The sequence below is a fragment of the Polypterus senegalus genome, chromosome 12, assembly GCF_016835505.1.
Source record: "Polypterus senegalus isolate Bchr_013 chromosome 12, ASM1683550v1, whole genome shotgun sequence".
Lineage (NCBI taxonomy): Eukaryota > Metazoa > Chordata > Cladistia > Polypteriformes > Polypteridae > Polypterus > Polypterus senegalus.
The window spans coordinates 103,803,401-103,826,952 of record NC_053165.1 but is presented as its reverse complement, the minus strand read 5'-3'; the positions used below and the strand labels follow the sequence as shown (position 1 = coordinate 103,826,952).

Genomic DNA, 23,552 nt, shown 5'->3' with positions numbered 1-23,552 from the left:
TCGTATCTACCAGGGCTGAGTTTAATATTATTTCTTCAAGAATATTAGAAATGTTTAGATAAGAAGCTTGCCAATCCTATCTACCCAATTCCTCTAAAATAACATCATGTCAGATTTGGAAGGTCCCTAAAGTCCTGCTTCACTACTGAGTAACTCACCCCATGTGTGTTAGGTTATCTGGGTGAAAAAAAAAAAAATGTTTGTGTGAAATTTACACTTAACAAATGTCCACCTGTGTCCCGGTGTTCTTGATGAACTTTTTTTTAATATAACAGTCTCGATCCACTGCACTAATTCCTTTCATAATTTTAAACATTACAATCATGTCTCCTCCTAATCTCCTTTTGCTTGAACTGAAAAGGCTCAGCTCTTTTAATATTTCTTCATAATTCATGCCCTGTAGCCCTGGAATCAGCTTAGTTGCTCTTCTCTGGACTTGTTTCTAGTGCTGCTATGTCTTGCCTGGAGACCAAACTGTACACAGTACTCCAGGTGAGGCCTCACCAGTGCATTATAAAGCTTGAGAAGAACCTCCTGGGACTTGTACTCTGCACATCAGGGTGCTATACAACCTCTGTTCACCTTTATCATGGCTTCTGAACACTGTCTAAAAGCGGAGAGTGATATGTTTAAAACATACATAAAGTGGACTTTACCTCTTATTGGGTATTCAAATCTAACATTTCAACTTCCTAGGTGTAAAACATTCCATTTACATATGCGTATGCTGCCTATATCCACTTCTGCATTCTCTGGAATCATTTGGAAATGTCACCAGTTTAGTACTTCTGTTCCAACTGGCAGGGAAAACCCAGGGGTTGGTGGTAGGATCCGGACTCTAACCACCGTATAAAACCTCACACTCTTCCATTTTATTCAAATTGGTGTGGTGCTGAAGTGTCACCCATTGCACAGTTGCAATCGGGTCCTAATTTGGGATACTGAGATGGCTCATCATGTGGTGGGTGAAGCTCTCTCTCTCTGTTATATACATTAATAAGCAATGATCCCGAGAGACACCACTTTTAACAGTGTCTAATTCAGAGCAAGTTCCTTGTACCATAACCATTTGCTTGCTCTGTTTGAACCAATTTTGTACTGTCCTGCACACCGTGTCTTCTTTTAGTTTGATCACTAACCTCTCGTGTTGTACTTTATCAAAAGCTTCTCAAAAATCAAGATAAATAATATCATCTGTTTGATTTCAGCCTTTCTAATTCAAGAAGCACCTTTTTCTTTACAATTTCCAAATCACTAAATACCTCCTTCATGGTCCCTGTCACTTTTGGTTGGATTATCTGACTTCTTCACAAATAAAAACCTCAGAAAAATGCAAGTTTAGAGCATTTACCATTTCACTCGCCGTATATTTTAGCTTACCTTTACCATTACTAACACTCCTCACCTCCTCTTGGACTGTTCTTTTACTATTAAAATACAGAAAGAATTTCACTGGGTCATCTGTTATTTTCTTTCAGTATTTCACTGTACGTGCCTTTTAGCTTTCCCAATATCTTCTTTACCTTTTGCTCTCGTGTGCTCATTTCATTATTTTATGACCCTGGCTGTTAGTGCAGCACTTGGTAGTCTGGTCGCTGTCTTGTTTGAGGTTGCACATTGTCCCCATTGCCTGGAGTTTCTCTAGATATTTCAGCATTCCACGCAGTTCCTGCGAATGGCAAGTCTGAATTGGCCCAGTCTACACATGTTGGTGTGGTGTGTGTGCGTGGTCACTTGGATATATACGATGTGCGATCCAAAAGTTCCCGGCGTGCATTTATTTAAAATCATACACACAAATAACAATTAATGGTGAACAGTTCCTTCAAAATAGTCACCCGCTGAGTTGATACCCCAATCCCAGCGAGATTTCAACCTTTCCAAGCACCTCTGGAAGTCATTTTTGTCGGTGTGTTCAAGATGTCGGTTGTTATCGCTTGGATCTCCTCCACCGTCTCAAATCTGTCCCTTGAGCCTCATCTTCATCTTAGGAAATAAAAAAAAAAAATCAGACGGTGCTAAATCAGGGGAGTACGGAGGGTGGGGAATGGCAGTAAACTTTGTAGAAGCCAAACATTTACGCACAGAGATGTGTGAGCTGGTGCATTGTCGTGATGCAAAAGAAATGACTTATCAGCCCACATCTGAGGACGTGTTTGGCGAATTTGATTTTGCAAACGCCTTAGAACATCCCTGTAGAATGATCCATTCACTGTCTGTCCTTGTGGATGACACCCTTCACATCAAAGAAGCAAATGAGCATTGACTTGGTGTTGCTGTGAACTTGTTGAGCTTTTTTGGGTCTTTCAAATAACTCTTTTTCACAAACAACCGAAGTTTAAACAAGAACTGCGACTTGAAAAACAACAGCGCTGACATTAAAATGCGTTATAACAGCTCTCAAGGACAACTTGAACCGCTATCTAGTGGCGATTGACATAACCAAACCCTTCTGGCTGCAGAATAAATGCATTCCGGGAACGTTTGGATCGCACTTCGAATGGTTCAGCAAATCAATGGATGATACTTTAATGCGTATGTAAATATTTCTGCACACATACCGTGTATTAAATTTCTGACTGCTAACAGAAATATTTTTTAAGAGTGTAGGTAAGTTTGGGGTTGTACTGTTCAAGGACAGTACAGGAAATTTTCATTTCAAAAACGGCTGGGAAACTAAGATTTGAAGTGGAGGACAAGAAAGATTAATAAAATCATTCCATCTATAACAAAAAAACAGTTTCCAAGGGCAAACATTTAATATTAATAATAATTACATTTGTTTATGCTTTTCTAGCTACTAAAAGTGCTTTATAAAGACAGTGGGGAACCACTTCAGCCACCACCAATGTGCAGTATCGACCTGGATGATGGGATGGCAGCCATTCTCGCAGCAGCGTACTCACCACAGATAAGCTATTTGATGGTGAAAGGGTGAGAAAGTTAGCCAATAAGGGGACAAGGGGGCAATTGTGGCAGGCAATTTAGTCAGGACACTGGGAAAAACTTTTGATTTCTAAGATCAAAATTCAGGTTATCCTCAAACATAAAATTAACTACTGATATCTGGTGCAAAACAAGCTAGAAAAATGCACTCATTAATAGTGATATTTTTAAATCAGTTAACTCCAGCATTGGTTACAGTGGCAACAACCTGAGCTGGGCACAGCAGACTTTTTATTACCCATCAAGAGTCATCACCAATGCATTTATATCATTATAGACGGTGCCAATGTGATGCAACCGTGGTGTTTGTGTGTGTTCCCTACCAAAACTTCACCCTCACGAGCACCATGATGGAGACTGTCCTGTGGAAGTTCATTCCAGTCACAGAGATGCCTCACAACCACAACGAAGACAAAATAACCACAAAAACAAATCATCATTTTATACTTGGCTTATATTAAAGCATTTTTCAGCACACAGATCTACACTTGTAACAGCTGAAGACCTGCAATAAAAGTTGACAGAGATGAACGCAGCAGTTAGCTCAGTTTATCCAGCTGCTATTGCTGCCTGTAGATGTTTGGAGGTGTGTGGTTATGGAGTGCTGCAGCTCAAAAGTCACAGTGTTGAACACGTCAGCAGCTGTTGTGGGATTTCAAATGCCAGGGTATGGTTACAATTTTTCTTAAATTTTAAGATAACACAATAAACCAATCAGTTTTAAGTAACACTACCAACATGCTAGAAGATCTGTGGGAACAAAGCACCATATCAGCGTTTTTCCTGGCAGAACCCAAGAAATACTTTGCAACAGTGTAATTACTAACATAACAGATGGAATGTACAAAGAAAAGGTTAAGCAAACCATGTAACATAGGATTGATAGAAATGATATGTGGAAGCATTGTACTTCATGAGCAGGTTACAGGAGTAGTAAAGCTTATTGGAAACACAGACGACAGTCACATATTCAATATTAATTGAATATCTTGGCTGCCTACAAATGGCCATAGCATCCTAGAATGCATATGGTGTATACCACGCCACCTTTCATGGATCATCTACCATGCCCTTGGTAGTATCAAAACCTTCTGGGCACTGTGTCTCTTTTCTGGTGGAAAACTGTAATATGCCAGCTTGCTCATAAATTAAGGTAGGTTATGGTTAATTATTTGTGCTTACAGTTGCATAAGACCAGAGGGACATTTGTCTGCAAAGGTAAAGCATGTTGCTCCATGAACCTCTTAACCCTTCCAGAGTTTCAATCAGGTTTTTGCAATTCACAAACTGAAAAGCTATAATAGCACCCTCAGAATGCACACCACGAATGAAGTGGAATAAAGAATCATATGGTTTATTTAAAACAGGGCTATGCTCAGTCCTTTACACCACGATCTCAAGTTCGTGATTTCTCATTTTAAGGTATCAAACAACCTGTCAGGAAAATGCTGCGACATTCCAAGCGGTGTCTCCACACAGCATTTCACATATCCTCCACTTGCTGAACATTCACTTTGACATCATGTCACAGCAGAATGAGGGGACCACCTAGCAAGTACCGTCTACAAAGCTATTTTCTTTGATTTCCCAGCCTCCCCCTCACAGTGGAGCTCCACATTTTCTCATCATCAGGTTACAAATTCCTAAAGCTGCTTCACTAACTGTAGCTTTGAACCTGATGATCTGTTTAGGCTCAGGGTCCACAGGCTCACCTAAAAGCAAGGGATGAGAACTGATCTCCTCAACTCCTGTAACTCAGAAGATGTTTTTGGACCTATAGCTTAAGGGCATTACAAAAGTTACAAATTTGTCATATTTTTCTTATTTATGCAAAACATACAAAAGTGCAAAAATATCAAAACTTTTGTTAAAAAAATTGTAACTGTAACATTAAAGATGAAAGATGAAAATGTATTTGTTTTATCCATAAAAAGTCAAATAAAAAACACCCTGCAGACCAGCCTTATTTTAATGCTAGATATTCTTTCTGGTCCTCCTAATTCATTAATTAGCAAAGTGCAAAATGACAACCCCAGCATGTATGGTCTCAGCCTGAGAGTATGGCTCTTCTTCACATGAATTATCAATACATGGCTTTTCTAAATAATTATAATGCAACACTATTGATCAAAATTCTGAAAAAGCAGGGAAAATACGAAGAAACTTAGTGAGTGGCCTTAAAGCAAAATCAGTCCACATTAAACAACGTCCCACCATTGGTATTCGCTTCTCATCCGACATTTTACACGTACAAATATTTAAAATGAAAACTGTTGGGAAACATGAAATGATTTGCTAAACAATACATCAAAAATATTAACATTTTCAAGGAATTCAATACAAAAGAAACAACATTTATATTAGTTACAATACTTTAACACTCAGAATCGTACATTTTTTTAACCCCATTTTGGACCAGACACCACCGCTGCCTTCACACTGCACTGTAACAGGATTTTTTTTTTTGTTCTGTTCAAAACAGAAGTCTGTGATGAATTACAGAGAGAAACAAAAGGAAACAAAATACATAATTTGGTTTATTTAGGATAAAAATAGATGAAGCTGCTTCCAGTAAGAAAATTAGGCATCAGTCCTCCTAAAAGATAAATAGAAATTAACAGAATTTAGTCAATCTACCAGAGTGAATGTATCAACATGATGACAGTTTATAGATCGAGATGCACAGTACATGCCTGAACGTTACAGTGTTACATTTACGACTGGGTAGACATGTCAGTCTTCGGTCCTATGGGTGACGTTTAATAGTACGGAAAGTCGTAGCCAAGCCTGTAAACGGCTATCTGCAGCCCTAAACTGTTCCTACGTCAAAGTCGCTTTAGTTTTGTCATTTCTAATTCTTTGGATTCAGTATTAACTTGGCCATAAATATTTAATCAATATGATGTAAAGTAGACAGACCGACATTTTCATTTGTGTTGCTTGTTTAATCAGACTCCAAAGGTTTTTGTTTATTTTTATGACTTGCAAGAAGATGAGATCACATTTTAGTAACCATTCATACATGAAGCCTGAAAATTCCAAAAATGTTCATAAACTTTTCACAAATATGTTTTTAACTGAATTGGCCACACTCCTTTATGTTCTAAACTCTGCTGCTCATCTCACAAAGCAGTTCAAGGTTGAGTTAAGGATTTTTCAAGCTAGAGCGATTTGTTCACAGTAACTGTATATATTCATTTGCCACATGAAATTGTGTTCTAAAGTAAAAGGTTTTTCATAAATTTTGAAAACTACATAGCATTTTAAAATGCAAGTCATGGGGCTTGGGTTGAAATGTGAAAACAAAAGCCACAGAACTTACTAATTATATCCAATTGTTCAAACCAAGAGTGTCACCAAGCACTGATCTCTGACTTAGGATTGCACATATAAAAAAGAGCATATCCATGTTGTTTAACAAATGAAAAAAGCAAAAATCTAAATATTTTTTGTGAGATTCAGCCATTTTAAAAGGCTTTGCACTTCAGCCCCAGAAGCATGGTTTCACTTAAAGTCATTTCCAACTGATGTTCTTGACATCTTTGACTGCGGATGGCCAGATGTGAAATTCTATCCCTATTTTGTAGACACTATGTGTGATAAGAACAACAAAAAGCAGATTTAAAATTTCTATGAATCACAACTTAGAACTATTTATACCTATCATATTATGGGCCTGAGTAAGGCTACCATGAGGAAGAAGTGAAACGTACTAATTACATTTATTTACTCAAACATGACTCAAAAATGTCTGTGTTTTTATTACCACATCCTTAACGTGACTATAAACTTCTATAATTGGCTTGTGGAACTTCAGTCTGTTTCATCATAGCTTACTCTATCACATAACCTACCTTTTTATCATGAATGCCCACAAAAAGTCACAGAAAGTGCATAATGCAGAGTGTGGATTGGCACTGTGAACAGGTATCAGCATTTATGTAGCCTTGGCTCTTTTTTAAAAAATGTAAGGTTTTTATAAATAAAAAAAAAAAAAAGCAATGCAACGTCATCAGCTCAGTTCAGATGTACTGTTATTTGTACAAAGAAGCTCTTACGAGTACTCTCCAACACGCTGCCAGTCTCGCTCCAGAGGGTACAGAAAATAACAACACAAAATGAAATGGGTGAAACGTAGGCACCAATTACAAAAAAAGAATTACATGATTTGAGTGTGCATCCAAGGTTAAACCACTGTATATGTCGAAGATTCAGAACGTGTGCCAGCATTGCCAATACAAGATAGGATTCTACTAAGCATGGCATAAGAAATTAATGTGACTGGTGTACGCCTGTGCTGTTGGTACTGACTCACATTTTGAATCACAGTAGATTTTAGGGCATTACTGACAGATCTGCCACCATATTAGACACTCGGCATGCTTTTGTGCAGAGCACTATTCGTTACTATTAGAGAAACAGGATTAATGAGACAAAAGTAGGATATTATGCAGCCTTTAGCTACAGGCATTTGGCAAACTGGGAGTGCACGTGTGGAAAGTGTTAAACGTCATCCACAACAGGCAAGCAGACAGATCAACAGGGAACACATCCTTACCTTACGAAAAAATAATCTGTAATAAAATGTATTACTTCCAGTTTACTTCTGGTGTCACAAGCATGTTTTTTGTTTATATTGAAATGTATGCTGATTTAAAGTGGACACATTTGGTAAGTTTTAAGGCCTTTGTTTTCACATTTGGACCCCTGCTCCATGGTTTCCATTTAAAAATGCAGTAACAGGCTAGGTATTTTTAAAATGTATAAAATGTTTTCACATTAGAATAGAATTTCATGTGTTAAATTAATTAATTCTATGATTCTGAGGAAATAACAATGCCTTAAAAAAATACCAAACTTATCCTTTAATTCCAGTATCCTAGATTACCCATTATTACATGCTTCATACGACGCTTCTTCAGCCAAAAGCTGAACTTTTCACTGAATGAAGGACTAGCTAAGTAGCTTTTGGTAAATCCCCAACTATCTTCTTTACTTTGACACTCTATGACTTTCTGAAGTTCCATTATGCTCTCTTCCAAATCATACTGAAATTCCTGGTTATTCTCACTTGCATTCTTAAGTATCATAACATGATGTTCTCAAATATTCTCATTTCAGTGTGGTAGTGGGATGAGGTCTATCTAAATAGAACTGGATAAAGGGTAGGAATGACGGGTGTGTCAGCATGTCCACTCTCACACTGGGCCAGTTTACACTGACAATTAACTTGGCACACACATCTCTAGAGATGCGACAGGAAAGCTTCATCACCCATAGACAGCAGAAACTTGCCCACAATGATAGATGCATTAAATGGATATGCTAAATTTACTAGTGTAGTGTTTTTAATGTCACTACACTGGTTACCTGTGTCATTCAGGATTGACTTTAAAATTCTGCTTATGGTTTATAAAGCCTTAAATAATCTCGCCCCATCTTATATATCGGAATGTCTGACACCTTATATTCCAAATCGTAACCTCAGATCCTCAAATGAGTGTCTCCTTAGAATTCCAAGAACAAAACTTAAAAGAAGTGGTGAGGTGGGCGGCCTTCTGCTGCTATGCACCTAAAATCTGGAATAGCCTGCCAATAGGAATTCAATAGGCTGATACAGTAGAGCACTTTAAAACACTGCTGAAAACACATTACTTTAACATGGCCTTTTTATAACTTCATTTTAATCGTAATTTAACTTAATCCTGATACTCTGTATGTTCAATCTCCTCAAAATAACTATTCATGGTGGCTCTAAAATCGCTACTGACCCCTACTCTCTTTTCTGTTTCTTTTTCCGGTTTCTTTGTGGTGGTGGCCTGCGCCACCTCCACCTACTCAAAGCTTCATGATGCTCCAACAATGATGGACGGATTAAAGGCAGAACTCTACGTGACCATCATCATCATCAAGCCCTTCCGTGAGAATCTTAAATCCAAAGAGGACTGTTTCATTTATGTTAGGTAGAATGCCCAGAGGGACTGGGCGGTCTCATGGTCTGGAATCCCTACAGAATTTATTTTTTCTCCAGCCGTCTGGAGTTTTTTTGTTTTTTCTGTCCCCCCTGGCCATTGAACCTTACTCTTATTCGATGTTAATGTTGATTTGTTTTATAATTGTGTCTTTCATTTTTCTATTCTTTAATATGTAAAGCACTTTGAGCTACTGTTTGTATGAAAATGTGCTATATAAATAAATGTTGTTGTAGTGTGCCACCATGCTGCTGCATTCTAAACCTTAATCTCTAATTGATTCTTAACTAGATCTCACTCGCATGAGTGCATTTTAACTTTTCCATTTGTGAATTCGATAAAAAAAAAACACATATAGCATTTATTTTATGTGTTATCAAAACCTAAATATACGATGTAAGTGTAGTCCTTTAAGTAAAAGTGCTTAAAGTATAAAGGAGTCACTATTTGAGAAGTGGAACAGTAATGGTTATACTAGCATTCACTGATGCAAGAAAATCTACAGAAGATGGCTTTGTGTCTACACCACTGATAACAGAGCACCAAATATTAGTGAGCTAAAAGCAGAACGAAAAGAAAAATCAAGAATAAAAACAAATAAAAGACACATTGTGGGAGGTGGACAATACTTATGACAGACCTAGAACTTCTTTCATTCAACCGATGAGCTGGACACAATAAGCAGCATTCCGCTTTCACTGACCACTTCTCTTAGCTCACTCACTACCTCGAGTTTCTTACCCATTCATCTTCATCTGCACCATCCCCATGTCGTAAAGGTTCGCTTCCACCTGCACTACTGGACTTGTTGGCCATTATCTTGTCAGTCCACGAAGCTCCAGCTTTTTCATCTCCAGCAAAGTTACATTTAGTGACTGCGCCAGAGTCCAGCTTGACAAAAGAAACTGAAACATTAATATGGATCGTTTGTTAGTTTTGTTCCAACAAATCAGAAAAAAAGCAAAAAGTAGTAACAACTAAAGACTGAAAACCAGATGCTTCAGGAAACTCCGAACACCTCATTCTTCCATCTCTAGATACAGCAATGTTTCTAAGACCATGAAGTAAGAATTATACACTTAGGATAGATCCTAATACGGTCTCTTGTCCTGATCATTCGTAGATCTAATATATATCACACTTACACAAAAGATATTCCAAACACTAATAAATTTTAAAAAACAAAATAGAAAAAAATGATGAAACATCCTTGGTATCAAAATACCAAATCTTGAAAATCAACTAATGAAGACACTGCTCAGTACTTTTATCCAGGTACAAACTGGTCCTCCCCAGGTTCTGTGTTCAAATTCCAGTCAATCATCTCACAATAATCAGTTAATTTAAGCAGATGTTTGCTTTCTGTTCTCACCTCAGAGAAGACTATGGCACGGCATGGTATGGTACGTTACACTTAATTGGTCTCTAAGGGGAAATTTAGGTATTAATGAAGCTCAAAGACATTACAAAAAAAAACTCCCTTGCAGAAACACAATATACTGTACAAAATTCTTCACATTGAAGAAATATACTTCTGGTTTGCACCAAGAAATAAAAACAACAAAAGTCACAGTGAGGCATTATGTGTAGTGTGCAGCATTGAGGATAGGAAGCATTATTTATAATGGCTGGTAAATTTTTCTTGGGGTGTGGTGCCATAGATACAGTCATGAGACGTAAGCAAAATTAGCAAACATCACTCAAGGAAATGATGTGGTGTGCCTAATAAAAATAGGCAGGCTAAGTTTACCAGGACACTATATGGGAGCAAATGATGACTTCCTCCCTAAAAAGACCTTGATGAGCCAGTTGACGCAGACAAGAAGAAGAGCAAGACCAAAGTAATGACAGACGAATGGAGTGAGCAAAGACACTAGACAAGTGGGTTTGAAACACTAGCAAAGGGAATCTACAAATAGGAAGGCATGCAAAAAATAGTCTGGAGAAGGTTGGGACCCAAACGGGGCTGTAGCACCAATGATGATGATGAATATTCAAATAAAACAGGTCTAGCTCATTCTGCCCAAGACTAGGACATAACACATAAGGATGGATTCAGTGAAGAATGTATTCTATTTTAACAAATCAGATGTAACATATGAAATCTACAAAAAAAAAAATGTCTCAATCAATGGCAGGGAGAAAGCAGAGAAACATGAGTTACAATATATGTACAAATATTATACATTTGTAATTATAAAATAAAAAAATTACGCTTGCAAACAATAAAATGATACCAAGCTCATTATCAGTAATAAAATGTCTCATTGTAATGTTGCCACTAGAAAAGGATCCAGAAATAGCTATCGTATTTAACTAATAATTTAAATAAAATTATTACTAAAATAAGAGATCAAAACACAACCTGAGTTTATGTAGCATGACTTAGATATTGTATCTATTTGACTAATTATTTGTCAAGTTAATAATAGCCCATGAGAAATAAGCCAGAAACTTACATATGAAAGGGCCATCTCCTTTTGTTTTTAAACGGACATGTTGCCCTTCATCAAGCTCTGTCTTCAACATTTCTTCCTCTGAAATCCAGAATGCTATTGTCTGGGTAGGTGTGTGTTTCCCAGTAATTTTCACCAGATCACCCTTTTCAACTGATGCTTTTAGTTCTTCAACAGAGAGTTTGTCAGTCTCACCTTTAGCCTCAACCTCTGATAAAGACAAATAGCACAAATTCAAATACAAGGCTAATAAAAAAATATATTCCTACCTTATTTTGGTCAGGGGAACTACATAACAGTTAAAATTCTGCCCTGTTCACAATGTCATGTTCATTTCCAGTTATACTGGCTATCTATAATTGTTTGTATTCAATATAAGCTCCTCATACTTGCATTCAAAGCACTTACAGGCCTTGTCCCTTCCTATCTTTCTGCCCTTCCTCAATCTTATATACCAGCTCATTTTTCCAGGCCTGGGGCCTCATGTATAACGCCATGCGTAGAACTCGCACTATAACATGGCGTAAGCACAAAAGCCGAAATGTGCTTACACACAGAAAAATCCACATGAAGGAATCTGTGTGTACTCCAACTTCCACGTTCTTCCACTCCATAAATCCCGGTCAGTGTGAAAACTAACGCTCGTGCACGCGCCTTCTGTCCCACCCCCAACTCCTCCCAGAATTATGCCTCTTTGAATATGCAAATCAATATAAATCGCCCAGCCTTCTGTGAAAAGACAATGGGAAAAGCACGGGGGAAAATATAAGAATTTCAGCGAATACCAAGTGGAGGCAAAGGAAAAACATACTATTTGTTTATTTAAACCGTGGTATAATCAACAAAAGGAAGTTGATCGAGTGACATAGCGTGCTGGAGAAACTTGAAAGCTCACGTTCACAAAGTCGCACAGTGCCGGAAATAAAAAAACTTGTCACATATCAAAGTCACCGTGAAAAGGCGAGTCGTAGCTCACTGTCTCAGTGTCATATGAAAGCTTATTAGGGTACAGAGGAAAAAAAAGGCACACAGTGGGGAAAAGCACGAAATGTCAACTTCAATCTCGACATTTCCACTTTAATCACGTAGTTTATTTTGTCATTAAAGTAGAACATCAAAAACTTCATCTTAAAATCGTTTACTTAACCAGTATCTCAAATCACATCGTAATTAAAGTAGCACATTAAATGCTTTGTTTTGTATTTGATCTTCTATGTGCTCTGTGCGTGTGAATCACTACTTGCTTGTTAAACCGGCTCTCTTCCTCCAACTGGACACACAGAGTCCATTACATTTGTGATATTACAGCTCTCTGAAGAACTAAAATACTGAGATGTATACGTGATATCATTTTCATGATGATAGGAGTTAAAGCATGTTATTAAACATGGGTTTCACGGCACAGTGATTGTGCGCGACCTTTGATTAAATAATTTATTGCAGCAGTACTCAGGGGTGGCTCTAGGCTTGTGGCGGCCCCGGGCAGAGAAAGAATCGGTGGCCCCTTCGCCCGCCAATGTCAATATGGTATCTTATGCACAGTGGATGGCCATGTCCATTGCGGACACTGCATAGCCGCCTCGTGCTCACAACACAATCATTTTAACTTTTTTCGAAATTTGCCGCTGCATTTTTAGCTGTGTCGTTATTTTCTCTTTCTGTTTATTTAATATATATTGCCGTGGCCGACACTGCAGTCCTTGCTTTTCTTTCTCCAAGTAACCAATCGGCACACAATCAGCTCTGTAATAGACGTTAAGCCATCTGTAAGCTTAGAGCCGATTCTTCAAAACGTTTAAGGAACATTGAAATATCTTCGTAGTACATGTTTAATTATTCTGTCCTTCACGCCAGTCCCAGTGAAGAATATAGATAATTTAAATGAAGTTAAAGTTTTATCTGTATAATATAATAAACATATTTTTCTGCATTTCATCTTAAAAATGATATTGTCATCATATGTAAATACACGCTTTATAAAGTGACTCAGGTTGTGTAATATTATAACTGTAGTGCAAGTTTACAGTGAGGTAATTGCACATATAAGTACAAACAGTTCTACAAGGTGCAATTGATTAAGTGCGTTTAAAGTTCTTGGAATGAAACTGTTTCTGAACCGCGAGGTCCGTACAGGAAAGGCTTTGAAACGTTTTGCCGTGGCTGAGGTAGCGTGTCCTTAAAGCTGTATACCGATAATTCTCTTTCCAATCAGCTGCTGCTGTGATTTACACTCAGATACAGTGATATAAATACTCGTCGTGCAGTGAGAGTAATATGGAAAAAGATGATCCGCTGTGGCAACACCTAACGGGAGCAGCTGAAAGAAGAAGAAGAAGAAGAAGAAGAAGAAGGTGCAGTGAGAGTAACAACGCTAAAGCAGTTATGGTATTTGGATTACTATGGCTATTCCCTGGACCATTACATTGTTACAAGTTAATTATAATCAGATGCATTACACCAATAAACAATATGCGGTTAGTTTCTGTGTATTTATAAAGCCACGTCAGGAAAATAAAAGAGTAACCACACAGGAACAGTAGCACTGCTTTGACGCTGGGTGCCGCCAGTCTGCAAAACCGAGCGGAGAACTTGTGTACGACAAGGCATGAGGTACCGTGGAAAAGTGCGTGGCTTTATGCCAAGTGTAGGTTTTATACATTGCGATTTGAACATGGAAAAGTTCTTATGCAACATTTCTGTGCGTACACACCATTTATACATGAGGCCCCTGGTCTATTCTATGTTCTCCACATAAATGTGTCTACTGTTGGAGCCCAGTTACTTAGTGTAGATGTGCCCAAACTGTGGAACTCTCTAACTCTCTGCAATTGCACCAGTCTTTTGTCTTTTAAATCCAATCTTAAAACATATGTACTCTCCTAGTATTAACACACCTTTATTAAGCCCTAGCAGCGAGCCTTTACATAGTTATATTGCTGTTTGATATCCCACTGCTTCACGTTTTACTTGTAAATTTCTAATGTTTGACAAATGTCCTTTTTGCCAAGATTATACAAAATGAAGGCCACCACTGAAAATTTCACAGGAAAAGTCATGTGACATGGCCACATATTTGATGACCGGCTGTCCTTCAGGGTCCATGATGCTATGGTTTCTTGGTCCCACACATCTCCTAACCCAGGCTTTGGTATTATCATGTCTGGACTACTGCAACTCTCTGCTGGCAGGAGCACCATCATGGGTCACTAAAACGGTGCTGATTATTCAAAATGTAACAGCACGTCTGGTGTTCAACCAGCTGAGACAGGCACACGTCACTCCTCTCTTTAGATTACTACACTGGTATCCTGTAATGTTACATATTAAATTCAAACCCTTGATGCTTGCCTGCACAGTAGCCAACAGGAGACTCCTTCTTGACCACTCAGGTCTGCTGTTGAACGGTGTCTGGTGATGCCACCTCTGCATAGTATCAAATCTCAGTCCAGAATCTTTGTATGTGCAGCTCCTGGCTAGTGGAATGAGTTGCCCAAGTCCATCTGAACAGCTGACACCTTAACTGTGTTTAAGAAGACTCTTTTATTTAGTGAATTTCTGTCCATCTGGTAGCTGGTAGCTTTTGCAATCTAGGAATTGTAACTAGCATGTATTTTGTTTCTAAGCTCTTCACTTGAGATGCTACAATGTGTACCCTTGTCCTGTAACACTTGTTTCCCAAACAGTCCCCAGAATGATGTTTACTGGATTATGCAGTCCTTCTTTGTAGGTCGCTTTGGATACAGGCAAACAGATGTAAATGACCTTTAGGAATAATATAGGCAGTCAGGGAGCTTCTACATGATATTGAACTTGCACTAAGGTGAAATTTCAGTAACATTTTAGGATAAGACAGAAAATGCAGAAACAATCAGGGGAGGAATAGGACAAACTTTGGATAAATGATGACATGTAGTTTTGCAACATTTGTCTTTATGAAGATTATTGATTAACTGATTGGTTGATTGACTGAATACCATGGGATAAACTGCTTTTCATCCCAACACCACTCAGGTCAATCCAAAAAAAAAAAAAACACTGTAATTGAATTTAATGTATATCTCTATTCAGAACAGTGTTCAGGAAATGCATCATTCTTAATAAATCTTTAATAAGAAGGATAACATGCCATTGACCTCATATAGAAGTGAGAAAAGATTAAGAAAAAGATAAACTCATGATGAATTCACAACTTAACACTTAAACTAGAGGTAATAAATAGCATATCTTGATAGAGTTGACCTTTAAACTAATTGATTAATTCAAATGAAAGACCAAGAATCAATAATTGACCAAGAAAAAGCATGTGGGAGATGTTGACCTTCAGAGATACGGTACCAAGGGGGACCCAAAAAAAAAAAAAAGAATTCTCTTCTGGAGGGTGGGCCCCTTTCAGTACATGCTTTCCCTGCTAGGTGAATATTCTAGAAACCCTTGTGCCATCAGTGTGCCAGCTGGTGTTGTGGTGAGGTGCTGTGTTTAGGTTCAGTGATTTTTTTTCGAAGACTCCTTAATAATAATTCATTACATTTATATAGCGCTTTTCTCAGTACTCAAAGCGCTACCCACACAGGGAGGAACTGGGAAGCGAACCCACAATCTTCCACTGTTTCCTTACTGCACCACAGTGCCACCTGTGAGGATCAACATGTTTGCTTATTTTGTGAGGGCTGATTTACACGAATAAAAGTGAAATTCTGTTTCCTGTTAGGGAAAAATGCAGCGGAAACCGTTGTTATGCTACAGACAGTCAAACAGTCAACCAAAAGCTTTATCTGGAAATTACCGGACTGAGTGCACAGCAGTTTATGACCAAAAACAGCATGACCCCAGTTCGACACCTTCTCTAATCACCTGTTCTCGCCCCGCGTGACTTCTTTTTGTTTCCCTGGATGAAAGAAGACCTCAAAGGGAAACGTTTTGCTGATGTGGAAGAGGTGAAACAAGAAGTGGCAGAAGCCCTAAAAGGAATCTAAATCGAGGAGTTCCAAAACCGTTTTGAGCCGTGGAAAAAATGTATCGATAAATGTATTGCATTAAATGGAGAGTACTTTGAAGGTGATTGAAGTTTGAAAATTTAAACAGAAATATACAATTTTTTTAGAAACAGATTCCATTTTTTTGCCCACCCCCATAAACAAAAAGACAGTTAAACTGCTTACTGTAGGATGACATAAGAAAGCCAGTGTTGACTTTTTTGGTGTCACTGAAGTTGGGCTCAATTTCATTTCCCTTTGCATCAAACTTTCTCCGATGAACTCGGCTGGGTTTAATGTAGAGGACATAATAGCGAGTCTTACACAGCAAAAGACAAGAACAAAAAAAGCAATCGAAATTAGAACGAGCTTTTGTTATTTCATTTAAATGCATTAGCAAAGTCTTTTTTTATTCTAATAATCATACCTTTTCAGTAAGTCTAGTTAACAGGATTCTCTTACCTTCTGATTGCTGATATCTGTGATTGAATGACGAGACAAATCAATTAGCTCTCCTTCCAAGATGACCCCAGGACCGCTGTGAAAGCAGAGCAGAATTTACAAGCAGCAGAGATATGAATGGTCCACAATATTAAAAAAAAATAAAAAAACATAAAAACAGCAGAATTGAGGGGAAAATATATGTGAAGGTGAATTCTATTCACTGTTTTCACTATAATAAAAAAGTCACTTTTAAATACAAATAAGAACAATTAAAGTACTTACTGCGGGATGACACAACATCACTTGTGTTCCCAACAAAAAGGTAATCAATGCACTAAATGCATTTTTTAAATGTCATAACTTTTTATTTCCAATTGCATGGAAAATGACTAAGTTATATATAAATGCAACGATATGTCATTTGAAGCTTGAGCATTACTTATCACCGATTGAATATTATAATAATTATTAACAACAGCAGTATTATTATTTACTAGACATTACGCCGTTACAATAATGAGCGCTAGAACAGTAGTGCATAAACATTAGTAGGAACAGTCTCTATTAAATGGCAAGGGACCTTGTATGTGGCTGTAATATGTGTCACTGTATTGTGTGCCTTTAATTTTCTCTCGCAGTAATACTGGTTTGTATTTCCATAAAATGCCTGTAATTTTGTCTGACAGTAATACAGCGGAACCTCGGTTCACGACCATAATTCGTTCCAAAGCTCTGGCTGTAACCCGATTTGGTCGTGAACCAAAGTAATTTCCCCCATAGGATTGAATGTAAATACAATTAATCCATTCCAGACCATATGAACTGTATGTAAATATATATATAAATATATATAGGTTTTTAAGCACAAATATAGTTAACTATACCACTGAATGCACAGCGTAATAGTAAACTAAATGTAAAAACATTGAATAACACTAAGAAAACCTTGAACAACAGAGAAAACTAACACTGTAAGAGTTCATGCTATAGCCTTACGACCCTCTCACTAAAAACACTTTTTTTTAATGAATTTTAAGCACAGGGAAAAAATTAACATTTGAAAAATCCGTAATTTAATAAACAACCAAGAAACGTAACATTGCAACAATACACGTGCGCGCCTGTGTGTGTGTGTCTGTCTGTCTCTCTCTCATGTATGTGTGTGTGTGTCTGTCTGTCTGTCTCGTGTGTGTCTGTCTGTCTCTCTCATGTGTCTGTCTGTCTCTCGCGTGTGTCTGTCTGTCGCTCTCGTGTGTCTGTCTGTCTCTCGTGTGTGTGTGTCTGTCTCGTGTGTGTGTGTCTGTCTGTCTCTCTCGCGTGTGTGTGTGTCTGTCTCTCTCGCGTGTGTGTGTGTCTGTCTGTCTCTCGTGTGTGTGTGTGTGTGTGTGTGTGTGTGTGTGTCTGTCTCTCGCGTGTGTGTGTGTGTCTGTCTGTCTCTCTCGTGTGTGTGTGTGTGTGTGTGTCTGTCTCTCTCACGCCTGTGTGTCTCTCTCTCTCTCTCACACACAGGGAATGCACAAGAAGAGCCTGAAGACGTGCCGTGTGGCCCCGCACATACGCACTTCACCAGAAGACACACACGGATAGCTGGACGCACACAGAGGTTTTATTAATGAGGATGATACCATCCCCTTTTATTGTGCAAGTTTACTTAGATTTAATCATTCTTGTGTACCATTTGGTATATTTTAAATTCCTTAAAGTGAATACAGTTTTGTTCTTTTGGTAAAATAACTATGTAACATGGTATATCGTGGTTATACTAAAATAATAAAACTTGAATATGGCCATTACATATTGATTTATTAGCAATACATGTGAGTAGTTATAGGCCGGGGGTATGTGTCAAAATCGCAATTAGAGCTGTCAATCATAATGATTAATGACTTTTAAGCCCCGCCTCTGACGTCACACGGAAGTGCCGCCGCTGACGCAAGACCGGAAGTCCGCCCGTCGCCTCCTGATGACGTCACGCCGGAATCCCCGCCTCCACGTGACCTCTCTCCGCCCCGTTGGCGCCGCCCCCCGGCGTCGGATTGGTGTAAGGCTTCCCGTCCCGTCCCCTCCCCGACTCCTCCTCGAACCCTCCCCCGGCCCCTGATTGGTTCCATAAACTGTCAAGGGTCCGTTTGACGGAGGCCTGACCGCTGGTTGAACCCGGATTGCACCTGCCTGCCCAGGAAACTGTCAAGGGCAGTTTGATGGATGTCTGCCCCTGTTTGAACCCGCTCCCACCCCACACCCACCTGCCTGCCCAGGAAACTGTCAAGGGCAGTTTGATGGATGTCTACCCTCCTTGAACTCCCCACCCCCCTCTCCCGAAAGACAAGCCCGGCGCAGTTACAGCCTTTACCTCGACAAGCTCGGGCATGCCCGGGGCCTGTCCTGACCAGCTCAGACATGCCCGGGGGCTGCCTCGGCCCCCGCCCTTTCTCCGGCACAAGCCCAGACAGGCCCTGGGGTCTGTCCTGACCGGCTCAGACCAGCCTAAAGTCGCCCCAGCACCGACCCGAGGATGATGGACGGCCTCCCCACACTGCCCGGTCCCCCCAGAATTCCCAGTCCCCCCATACTTACCGGCCAGTTCTAAAGGCCATATAAAAAGCTAAGCATTTTGTTCTATCTACGATTTTAAGACATGAAAATATCTCATCTTGGCTTCAAAACCTGCATTTTCCAGCTCACACACACAGATAACAAACTGTCAGATCAAAGACACGGTCTGAGTCAGGCCGCATTTAACCATAGCGCCCACACTTCCCGGTCCCCACACCTCCCAGTCCCCACATTTCCCTGCTGAAAGCCTAAAAAGCTAAGCATTTTGTTCTATCTACGATTTTAAGATGAGCACACCATTAAAACATCTCATCTTTGCTTCAAACTAAGTCAAGCTGCTTTTTTTTTTCCATCTCGCACACAGATAACAAATTGTGAGATCAAAGACACGGTCTGAGTCAGTCAGCGTGATCGCACCCTGTTTCTGGGCCCCGGGCTCCCCACCACTTCCCAGCCACTTCTGAAAGTGCTGTATAAAAAAACAAAGCATTTTCTTCGGTTCTATCTATGATTTTAATATGAACACGCCATTAAAATATCTATCTCATCTTTGCTTTATCACTTACAGGTCCATCCTTTTCCATCTCACAGAAATTCCTCAACCAACATTGAGTCAGGTTCCCAGTGACAGACTCCCAGCAATGGAGCCGGTTTCTCAAAAAGAAATCAAGCAGCCCCGCTTTTAGCAGACCCCCCTTGCAATCAGGCCTGTGTGCTCTGTCTCTCTCTCTCTCTCTCTCTCTGAGCGCAGACACGGGCTCGAGACCGCGCAGACCCTCTGCCCATGACGGATGGATCTTTTAAAGTTAAGGGATTTTTAAAGATTAGCTTGTAAAGCTTGAGATAACTGCTAGTTCAGCCCTTTAAAAATCACACCTAGTTAAATAATATGCCGCAGTTCCCTTTTTAATCACGTTTGAGACGTCTAGCCTGGGCTGATTGGTGGCTGATATCAAAATGTTCTCTTATATACAGAGCTTAACCTTACGGACCCTCTCCATTGAGAATATTCAGGAGTGGCTTTAAAGCGCAGGCCGGTGGTGCAGTAACTCTGACCTAATAAAAGTATTCTGAACTACTTGCAGAAGGGACCCGCTTGTGAAATGCCTACTCTTTCAAACGGCTCTCTCTCTGACGGCCGCCTGTTTTTAAAAGGTTGAGATAACAAAACATTTTTGCTTTATAAACTCTCATTTGGACAGCCGGTTAGAGACAGACTCCAGGAACTTACTGTAACGGTGTTTTCATTCATTCATTTCGCTAAATGTAATTATTTTAATACAGGATAGTAACCCAAAATCCGGGTGATTTTAGACGTGTGAGTAATATAATGAAGTTATTTTTAAAAGTAACCCCACACCGCACAAGAGAGACAGATTCCACGTGTGTTTTAGGATTTGCTGCGGTCAGTGATGAATTTTATTTTTTTTTTGCTCAGCTCATTTCTATCACCTAGGAGCCTTTTGACAAAAGAAACCTCTCTAAATACACTTGTGCATTTAACGGAGGTTTATAAGGAAGCAGGTTTTCTACCTTATCCCAGTTTTGTACATGCATGTAAAAGCACTTACTGTTACACTAGCACAAAAGTTTGATATTTTCTGTCTACTCAAAAAAACTGAAATTATTTCTATTAACACAGATGATAATTAGAAATCATTTTACTATTTTTAATTAAAAAGTTAAAAACAGAAAAGCCCAATTATGATTTTTGTTTTGTCATGGGAGGGCCCTAGGGTGACACTTTTCCCCTTTATACTCTTACTTATGTAGACCTTAAAACATATTCTTACCAAAATAGTTCATCACTTCCCAATTCCTGTAACTTCAGGTAATTAGACAGAGCTCCATGACAGGCAAAGAAGATTATAGGTCAAATACACAGGTCATAAAATAAAATAAAGTGTGAACACCGCAGACCCTCTGCCCATGACGGATGGATTTTTAAAGTTAAGGGATTTTTAAAGATTAGCTTGTAAAGCTTGAGATAACTACTAGTTCAGCCCTTTAAAAATCACACCTAGTTAAATAATATACCGTAGTTCCCTTTTAGATCACTTTTGAGACGTCTAAAAAATCTAGCCTGGGCTGTATAATTTGTAATTATAATACTTAATATAATTTGTATAACAATCGATCTAAAACAAACCCTTTTCTCTTCAAACTCACCCCACATTTTAAATACAGGCATCTTCAGTTGACCCTAAGGAAACATCTTGTGGAAGCAAGCGGCCCGCATGGCTCAGGGAGGGCTGATGGTTCCAGCAGGGGCCGAATTCACACTTCCGCTAAATCAGGTTTCTCAGTGACAGACTCTGCAGTAAAAAACAGTTTTAGCAATGAAGCTGATTTCCCAGAGAGAAAGACCAAGCGGCAGACCCTGTCAGCTTTTAGCCGACCCCCCTGCTCTCTCTCTCTCTACCCACAGAAAGTAAAGTCAGGCTCTGCAAGCACCTCAATCGGGGGAAGGACTCTGTGAGTTCGCGTGCAAACAACTGAGGCCGCCCGTTTCGAGCACCCACCCCCCGCTGGGTGACCCTCGGAGAGATCACCGGCTGCTAGTCTCAGGAATTTGTTAGGATTATGTCATGTACAAACCTAAACTTTGAATTATCACCTTTAAAGACATGGAGCAGTCTCGTGCTACAAACGCCTTGTGTCTCTTTTTAACACTTCTGCCTGTAAAAGCTCTCTATTCCTTCTGTGGCCTCAGGTTTAATAGGGGCTTGCACCCAGGCTAATGAACAAGGTCCTGTACATGTCGAGATGCCGGCCCATGCCTGCCGTCCCTTACACTATATAACATGTTTGGGTATTCATTTTGTAAGTATAATATAATGAAGATATTTTTAAAAGTAACCCCACACGCACAAGAGAGACAGATTCCACGTGTGTTTTAGGATTTGCTGCGATCAGTGATTTTTAGTGTTTTGCTGAGCTCATTTCTATCACCTAGGAGCCTTTGGACAAAGGAAAACTCTGTAAATACACTTGTGAGTTTAAACGGAGATTTATAAGAATGCACAGGAGGCCGTAGTGAGGTGTGCTGGTTTAAGTAGAGGCAGGGGATGTAAGTAGCCCTTTTGCCCCTCCGAAGTTCATCGAACTAAAATCATGTTTTTAAAATCAGCAGCTTTAGCTCATGCTAGTGACCTCGTAAATGGGAGCCAACCGCTCAGCACGCTGTGTATAGCTCACAAAATAGCAGAGCTAATTACTCTTTCTTCTTAAACTAATGATCAGATATTCGGGTAATTCTTAATGAAACACTAAAGCTAGTGAACAAAATACATGTTCAGTAGCCAAGTAAAAGGACCGGTTGCTTTAACATGAAAATAAAGCATCTTTAGAAAATAAAGCGTCTAAAAGCATCTTTGTAAAGGCCCGATTGTAAAACGTTATAAGAAAAAGCCTTGTTTCCCAAAGAGTTCTTTGGAACCATCAGTGCCTTTCTGATCACATCCACCCCAAACATAGCACAGAACTTAATTTCTGTACTCCTTTTAAATGAGAATAGCCAGTATAAAGTCACTAAAGGAACGGAGACATCTGATATCTTTTACCCTATATGTTTTCTTGCCGCCCAAGTCATGCAGATTCTGCTTACAACACAAATGTGCGATTATTTATTCTCAAATGGCCAGTTCTTTGGCCTGCTAATCATGAAAAAATCATATTTTATTCTCCTGACACTTTATTTGCATATTTTATTATACCTACTTGTATCGACATTTATCTATCTCTATATTTATTTTTCTGTATCAGAAGGTAGTTTAAGTCAATTTGTTTTGGGTTCAATAGATGTATTTTTCATATATTTGATACTTGTTTTCTTTTTCACATCTTGAGTCCCCTTTTTGTTACTTCGCGCCCCCTAGCGTGGTCAGCCCAGAGTTTGAGAGCCACTGTTGTAGGGTTTTATTGGTAAAACACTCTGCGGCATTTCAAGCTAAGTTAGATTCCCTTGTTTATTCAGCCGTCCGGTGTTCCATTTTCGTTATAAATTGTATTTAGTCTCTCTTTATTTACTAAGCATTTTATATGATGATTAGAAAACAGTTATCTTGTTCAGGCTTTACTTTAAATCAGCATTTTCATCAACAGGTTATAAACACTTTGGTACTCAGGGTCTTTGTATAATACAGCGTTTTAGAAATTCTGTGAATGCTTGGTAATAGCCTTCCATTTTACAGCAGTTATGAGAC

The 23,552-nt window shown here is 39.1% G+C and overlaps 1 protein-coding gene across 1 annotated transcript; it reads right to left on the bottom strand.

Moving 5' to 3' along the window:
• Positions 1 to 587: 587 nt before the first annotated feature.
• arpin (actin related protein 2/3 complex inhibitor) lies at positions 588 to 19,362 on the bottom strand. Its single transcript, XM_039771346.1, has 7 exons — positions 19,301 to 19,362; positions 16,810 to 16,885; positions 16,534 to 16,666; positions 11,378 to 11,584; positions 9,660 to 9,823; positions 1,971 to 1,986; positions 588 to 607 (listed from the first exon to the last, which is right to left on the bottom strand). The coding sequence occupies exons 1-7, from the start codon at positions 19,360 to 19,362 to the stop codon at positions 588 to 590; spliced, it is 678 nt and encodes a 225-aa protein (XP_039627280.1).
• Positions 19,363 to 23,552: the final 4,190 nt, after the last annotated feature.